Below are 8,341 nucleotides of genomic sequence, written 5' to 3'. Positions count from 1 at the left end.
GCTAATTGTGTGTCATTGACACACAACACTTGATTTTTAGCAAGCTCAAAATGGGACACTAGGGATATTTCATGTTCGTTAGGTAGGTTCGAAGGCTTGAACGGTTCCAAAGATCGCCTAAATCATTCCTATGTCACATATTATCCGTATTTCGCCTCGAAAAGTGTCCAAACAAGTTCTAGATTCCGTCAATCCATTAGTCAACTCATACAAACCAGTCACATGCAATTTTCAATCAAAAAGATATATGATATAGGTGCACAAAGAAAATTTAAGCATCTCAAAAATTTATTCGAAGCTCGATGGGTTAACAATTGATAATGAGCAAAGAATATAGGCCCCAAAGATATTGCGAAAGAATGCCTAGATCATTTCTGTGGTCGCAAAAGTGTCAGTTAATGTCATGTAAGGGTTACTAAAATCAAACTTCTCTTGTTTAATTGGCATCACAGGCACGCAAATAGTCTCTGAGCACCAACAATATCAACAAACATGACAGTGCAATAAGATGTGACTCCCAAGTAATATGAATACATTCATGCTTCAGACTCTCGATTTTATTTTCATCATCGGCCTCACAATAGCTTATCCATGACTAGTCCTAACAATTCTAACATGCAATGAAAATAAATAAATGATATTTTTGTTTTTTTTTAACATAAAATAAATACATGAACATCAAAACTAAAAATTAAAGCAGAAATTCAAGAAAATCAACTCAGATCGACTCATCTCAAATCAAATAATCAAATCACCCCCCTAAACTTAAAACATGCATTGTCCTCAATGTATAATCAAGAAAAAACGGGACAATCGTACCTCACACGACGAGCGTCAGTGCTCGCCGTCATCATCATCAACGTCCTCATCCATGTGCTGGGGTGGGACCTGCGGTGGAGGTCCTGGATACTGTGGTGGTGGATACGGTGGTGGCCAAACAGGTGTCTGGGGAAACATAGGATCATCTGGACCTAAAGGCGGGAACCGCTGAGCAAGAACGGACGTGAAGTCCATCATAAAACCCATGGCATAGTCTGTGCGGTACTGAAGCGAATCCAGCACCTGGCGCTGCTCAACCAGTAATCTCCTCTGATCCTGCATCTCAAGCTCTAGTCGTCTCAATGTGTCTCCCCTGCGCTGTCGGCCTCCCTCAGGTGGTGGTGGCAGCGGTTGAAGCGGTGCCTGTGGCAGGTCCTCGTCATCTGAATCAACGGGAGGCAGATAAGGCGCAACGATGGGAGCTTTCGGTTTGAGCACTTGCTCATCGGGCGACCAAGCAACTCCGGCATGTCTGCATAGGTCGGTAACAATGTGAGGGCACGGGAGGGCGACCGCGGCTAATCCTGTGCCGGCTCTCATGATCGATCCATGTATTATTCTTCCCAAGTTAACGGATTTGCCCATCAAAATCGCAAAGACAAGCGCCACTTTGTCTTTGGTTACGTCGTGGTAATGCGAGGAAGGGAGAACTCGAGCCAACACGAATGTCGTCCACGCACTTGCATTAGGAGTCATCTCGGATTTCTTCAGTGAGATAGGACCATTCGCGCTCATTTTCCATACGGCGCCTGCCTGACACACAGTCCGAATAACCTCTGCATAATCGACCCCATCGTCTAAGAACGCACTATACTCATCCTCCTCGAGGCTTAGCATCTGATATATCGAATTTATCGTCTGAGAATCAAACGATACCAATTTACCTCGCACTAGTACCTTTGACTCATTGTGCCGTATCCGCAGATTGGCATAAAACTCGCGCACGACAGAAATCACAGCATCAAAAGGCGGTTGAGCAAATTCAACCCACTGTCGTCGTTCCAGTTCATTCTCAATAAAACCCCGTAAAGTTGATAAATTAAATCCCCTCTCCGGGATAATCGACCGAGTCATCGAGTTTTCATACACCTGTTGGGCTTCCTCACTCCAAAAACGGTGCGAATCATAGCTCGAAGAGGAAGAAGCACCCTTTTTCGACTTCTTTTTCGGTGCCATTTCAATCGATATATCAAATATCACAACCAACACCCAACTCAACCACAGAAAAGCCAAAATCAAAAATGCTCGGACCCCAAACTTGAACAATATGCTTTCACCACACTAACTAATCCAATAAACAATGCAACGTATATTCAATCACAGAAGATTTATATCAATTCGACGTACCCACTTCATAATATCACAAATTCCTCACTAGATTGACACCAACTTCAACAAATCTCAAGAGTAGAGGATAATTTCGAAATAAGCCCTTGATTTCACAAGAAAATTACCAAAAATCGGAGTGTTGATGAAAAACTTGCTGTGGTGTAGGCGGTGGTCGGCTGTCGTGGCGTTTTCGGAGGCGGTGCGGCGGCGTGAGGGTTTTCGGAGCAGGGAGAGTGTTTTGTGAGAGAAGAAATCGCGATCTGCCTCTTTTTTTTTTTATTTAACTGAGTCGCGCGCATATGCGTGCCTTAAAGCGGCGCATATGCGCGCATGCTTCTGGTCGGCTGTCTGGGATGTGGCGCATATGCGCGCCCGGATTGGCGCATATGCGCCAAACGCTCTGTAAATATCGCGCATGTGCGCGGAAAATGTTGCGCAAATGCGCTGAAGCTGCTGGAAAATTCGCGCATGTGCGCGCGTGGAATGGCGCATATGCGCTGAGCTCTCGGCCAATCCTTCGCATTTCTTGTTTTTTTTTTTTTAATAAAATACCTGCAAAAGAATAAAAAAAATGCAAATTAATACTTGAATCGAGAAATTTAAAAATAATAAGCGTAGAAATCAAAATAAAAATTAAATAAATTGAATGCAAAAAAAATAAATAAATGTGGGTTGCCTCCCACATAGCGCTTGGTTTAACGTCATCAGCCTGACTTTCTTCAGTCTACTTTGGTTCTCCCAGTGGGATGTTGTCCATGTGTCGCACTTCATTTCCAAAGTAATGCTTGACCCTCTGACCATTGACTTTGAATTTCTCACCATTTTTGCATTTTAGCTCAATTGCCCCGTATGGGTACACTGCTTCCACTGTGAACGGTCCAGACCATCGTGATTTTAACTTACCAGGAAACAGCTTCAGTCGAGAATTGAATAGTAACACCTGTTGCCCTGGTTCAAAAAGTCGGCGAAGAATCTGCTTGTCATGCCATCTCTTTGTATTTTCCTTGTATATCTTGGCATTTTCGTATGCGTCATTCCTAAACTCCTCCATCTCATTCAGCTGCAGCAGTCGCTGTTCGCCCGATGCTCGCTTATCAAAATTTAGCTTTTTCACCGCCCAATATGCTTTGTGCTCCAGTTCCACAGGGAGATGACAAGCTTTTCCAAAGACCAACCTATAAGGGGACATCCCGATAGGTGTCTTGTATGCAGTCCTGTACGCCCATAATGCATCGTCTAGCTTGATCGCCCAATCCTTCCGGTTAGTCTTCACTGTCTTTTCCAAGATTTGTTTGATCTCCCGGTTGGATATCTCTGCTTGTCCATTGGCTTGCGGGTGGTATGCCAGTGTCACCCTGTGCTTCACATCATACTTGGCCAATAGTGAGTTAAAAATTTTATTACAGAAATACGTACCTTCATCACTGATAATGGCTCTAGGCGTTCCGAATCTGGTGAAGATGTTCCTGTGGACAAACTTAACAACAACTCGAGCATCATTAGTACTGGTGGCGATTGCTTCCACCCATTTTGACACATAATCAACAGCGAGTAAAATGTAAGACTGACCAAAAGAGGATGGGAATGGACCCATAAAATCAATACCCCAGACATCAAAAAGTTCCACCTCCAAAATATTTGTTAGTGGTAATTCATGTCGTCTAGAAATATTGCCAACTCTTTGGCATTTATCACATGACTTGACTAAAGTATAACTGTCTTTAAACAAATTAGGCCAATAGAAACCTGACTGTAATACCTTAGCTGCTGTTCTAGATGCTCCAAAGTGTCCGCCGTAGGGTGAGGAATGACACTGCTCTAGAATCATACCCGCTTCTTCCTCTGCTACACATCGTCTAATTATCTGATCAGCGCATCTCTTGAACAAGAATGGGTCGTCCCACAAATAAAACTTGGCATCATGAAGAAATTTCTTCTTTTGATGATAAGTTAAATCTGAAGGTAATTCTCCTGCAGCAAGGAAATTAGCTATATCTGCAAACCACGGATGTGAAACACTTACCTTGAAAGTTTGTTCATCTGGGAACGACTCGTTGATAGCTCCACCTTCAGCTCTTTCTTCCAGCTCTAGTCGTGACAAGTGATCTGCCACCTGGTTCTCACAACCTTTCTTGTCCTTGACCTCAAAGTCAAATTCTTGAAGTAGGAGTATCCATCGTATCAACCTGGGCTTTGCATCCTTTTTGGCAAACAAGTAACGAAGAGCTGCATGGTCAGTAAAAACCGTTACCTTTGTGCCAATGAGATATGTTCTAAATTTGTCGAAGGCAAACACCACTGCTAGCATCTCTTTCTCAGTAGTTGTGTAATTCTGTTGGGCTGCATCGAGTGTACGACTCGCATAGTAGATGGCTTTAAACATCTTGTCTCGCCTTTGTCCCAATGCTGCTCCCACAGCATAGTCGCTAGCATCACACATGAGCTCAAAGGGCTCCTTCCAATCAGGCACTATCATGATGGGTGCAGAGATCAGTGCTGCCTTGATCCTGTTAAACGCCTGCAAACAATCATCGTCAAAAATAAATGTTGAATCCTTTTCTAACAAATTACATAAAGGTCTAGTAATTTTAGAAAAATCTTTAATATAACGACGATAGAACCCGGCATGTCCCAAGAAGCTTCTGATTCCTTTCACATTTTTCGGCGGTGGGAGCTTTTCGATTGCCACAACTTTGGCTCTGTCCACTTCTATCCCTCTAGCTGAAATTTTATGCCCAAGCACAATCCCTTCGGAGACCATGAAATGGCATTTCTCCCAATTCAACACTAGATTCTTTGATTGACATCTCTGCAAAACAAGCGTTAGATTCTGCAACAATGGTCGAAAGATGAACCAAATACAGAGATATCATCCATAAAGACTTCCATTATTTCTTCGACCATGTCAGAAAATATGGCCATCATACACCTCTGAAAAGTAGCAGGGGCATTGCAGAGACCAAATGGCATTCTCCTGAAAGCAAATGTACCGTAGGGACAAGTGAAGGTAGTCTTCTCTTGATCCTCCGGTGCTATAACAATCTGATTGTAACCTGAATAGCCATCTAGAAAGCAATAATAATGATAACCACCTACTCTATCGAGCATCTGGTCAATAAAGGGAAGGGGGAAGTGATCTTTCCTAGTCGCATCATTCAATTTTCTGTAGTCTATACACACTCGCCAACCAGTCACTGGACGAGTTGAAATCAATTCGTTATTCTCATTTTTGACTACAGTTATTCCCCCTTTCTTGGGCACTACTTGTACTGGTGACACCCATGAACTGTCAGATATAGCATAAATAACACCAGCATTTAGCAATTTTAATACCTCAGCCCTCACAACTTCTTTCATGGCAGGATTAAGCCTCCTCTGATGATCAACGTAGGGGGAATAGGACTCCTGCATCAAAATTTTATGCATACAAACAGTAGGGCTAATTCCCTTTATATCAGCAATTGTCCATCCCAAAGCAGATTTAAATTCTCTCAACACCCTCAACAACCTATCTTTCTCATCACTAGTAAGCGCAGAAGATATAATTACCGGATGTGATGACCCCTCGTCAAGGAAAGCATAGCACAAGTGACTCGGTAAATCTTTCAATACAGGAGATGCTTTAGGTACCTCCTTACTTGCATCCTCAAGTAACTCTTCAAGTTGGTTATCACACTTTTCCTTAGGTAGTGTATTGAGAGCATGTAACTCCTCTTGCACGTCCCAATCATCTTCAACCAGTGTAGAAGCTGATTCCAACAAGCATCGCTCCAAAGAGTCCTTTGTCAACTTACTTGCACCAACATGAGATACACATGAATCAATTATATCAATATTCTTACAAGTACTTACCTCATTTGGTCCCTTGATGGTGTTGTAGATGTTGAAAACAACTTCTTCTCCACCTACTCTCAAGGTGAGCTCGCCTTTGTGCACATCAATCAATGCCTTCCCGGTAGCTAGGAATGGCCTTCCAAAGATAAGCGGAGTCTCCTGGTCTTCTTCCATATCTAATATAACAAAATCAGCAGGAAATATGAATTTGTCTACCTTTACCAGCACATCCTCTACTATCCCTCGTGGATAGGTAAGTGATCTGTCCGCCAGCTGCAAAGTGATAGTGCTAGGTTTCACCTCGCCAAGCTCCAAAGTCCTGTAAATAGAAAAAGGCATTAAATTTATATTAGCACCCAAATCACATAAAGCTCTATTTACTCTAGAACCACCAATAACACAAGGAATAGTAAAACTCCCTGGATCTTTGAGTTTCTGGGGTAGTTTCCTTTGGAGTATTGCACTGCACTCTTCGGTCAGCTTTACGGTCTCGAATTCTTGAAGTTTCCTCTTCTTGGACATCACATCCTTAATGAACTTAGCATAATTGGGCATCTGCTCCAATGCATAGGCAAATGGGATGTTGATGTGAATTTTCTTGAAAATTTCCAGGAACTTCGCAAACTGATCGTCTAACCCTTTCTTCTTGAACCTCTGTGGATATGGAAGATTTACCTTCGGTAAAGGCTGCTGTTTAAGTACTTTCTCAGGTTCTTCTACTCTCTCTTCTCTAACACTTGCACTCTTTTCATCATCTTCCTCAACAAGAATCTCTACACTCTCCTCCTCAGGTTCTTGGACACCGATTTCTTTGCCACTCCTCAGTGTGACAGCCTTGCACTGTTCCCTAGGATTCACCTCGGTATTGCTGGGAAACTGTCCTCGATTCTGATCTTTCAAAGCATTGGCTAGTTGCCCTATCTGTGTCTCCAAGGACTTCATCGTGGCACCCATATTACCCATGTGTGTCTCCATGTTATCAAGACGAGACTCAGTTCTCGCCATCCTCTTTCCAGACTCAGTCACAAATGTGCCCACTAGATCTTCAAAAGATGGCTTTCCTTCCCCTTTCTGTGTATTGAACCCCGGTGGAGGGTTCAACACGTTCTTGTTGTTCGCATAAGAGAAATTCTCGTGATTCCTCAAACTTGGATGATAAGTATTAGGGGGAGGATTACCTCGATAACCTCCAAAGCCACGATTGTTGATGTACTGAGCTTCCTCCATAACTGGCTCTTCCTCAGCAGTCACCAGTGCTACTTCAGACGTAGCTTGGCTTGCTTTGTTCATTGCTGCAATTTGTGTAGTCAATGCCGACACCTGTGCAGTAAGTGATGTGATCGGGTCTACGGCATACACTCCAGCAGGTTTCTTTGATCCAAATCTTTCACTCGGCCACTGATAACTGTTGATGGTCATCTGTTCAAGCAAATCATAAGCCTCATCAGGTGTTTTAGAAAAGATAGTACCTCCGGCGGCAGCATCCACATTCCCTCTAGTCGGCCCATCCAAACCATTGTAAAATAGCTCGATTTGTACCCAATCTGCATATCCATGATTCGGACACTTCCTGAGTAACTCTTTGTATCGCTCCCACGCTTCATATAATACCTCAAATTCTCTCTGCCTGAAGTTGGTGATATCTATTTTCAGCTGAGCAGATTTAGCAGGAGGAAAATATTTTGACAAAAACTTCGTAACCAAATCCGCCCAAGTAGTAACACTTCCCAGCGATAGAGATTGGAGCCAACTCCTTGCATGATCCCTAAGAGAAAACGGAAAAAGGCGCAATCGAATAAGTTCGTCAGAAAAACCGTTCATTTTTACCGTATCCGTGATCTCCAGAAAAGTTCGTAAGTGAAGATGGGGATCTGCAATGGCTGCTCCTCCAAATTGGTTCTGTTGAACCATGTTAATGAGTGCGGGCTTTAGCTCGAAGTTGTTAGCAGCAATGGTTCCGCGAGCTATTATAGAGTAGTGAGCGTTGATGATAGGACGGAAATGTTCTCGGATTGGCACCTCTCTAGGGAGTTCATTCTGGTTGTCTCTGTTTTCAGCCATTGCTTTAATTTCGTCTCTCCTTGCTTTCCTTAATCTCCTGGCAGTTCTTTCGATCTCAGGATCAAAAAGTAGCAAGTCGGGATTTTGATATTTTCGCATGCACTGCAAAACAAAAAGACTATAGATTAACAAAGTAAAGAAAACAAAATAAAATGAAGTCTAAATTAAAGTAAAGACTAATTAGTAATGATATCAATATGCAATTAAATAGTTTACTCCCCGGCAACGGCGCCAAAAACTTGTTGCGTGTTTTCACTACCGCAAGTATACGGTGTCAAGTTTTAGTACTGGTTAGAGT

The 8,341-nt window shown here is 42.8% G+C and overlaps 1 protein-coding gene across 1 annotated transcript; it reads right to left on the bottom strand.

Annotated features, from left to right (window-relative positions):
• Nucleotides 1-2,872: 2,872 nt before the first annotated feature.
• On the bottom strand, nucleotides 2,873-8,043 carry LOC140819164 (uncharacterized). The gene is made up of 7 exons (XM_073179174.1): nucleotides 6,452-8,043; nucleotides 6,001-6,118; nucleotides 5,698-5,937; nucleotides 5,482-5,553; nucleotides 4,805-4,978; nucleotides 3,908-4,285; nucleotides 2,873-3,520 (listed from the first exon to the last, which is right to left on the bottom strand). Exons 1-7 carry the CDS (start codon nucleotides 8,041-8,043, stop codon nucleotides 2,873-2,875), a joined length of 3,222 nt encoding a protein of 1,073 aa, XP_073035275.1.
• Nucleotides 8,044-8,341: the final 298 nt, after the last annotated feature.

This window comes from Primulina eburnea, chromosome 18 (assembly GCF_022965805.1).
Source record: "Primulina eburnea isolate SZY01 chromosome 18, ASM2296580v1, whole genome shotgun sequence".
In the NCBI taxonomy this organism is placed as follows: domain Eukaryota; kingdom Viridiplantae; phylum Streptophyta; class Magnoliopsida; order Lamiales; family Gesneriaceae; genus Primulina; species Primulina eburnea.
Note: the sequence above shows the minus strand (reverse complement) of the source record. Positions and strands in the feature narration are given on the sequence as shown.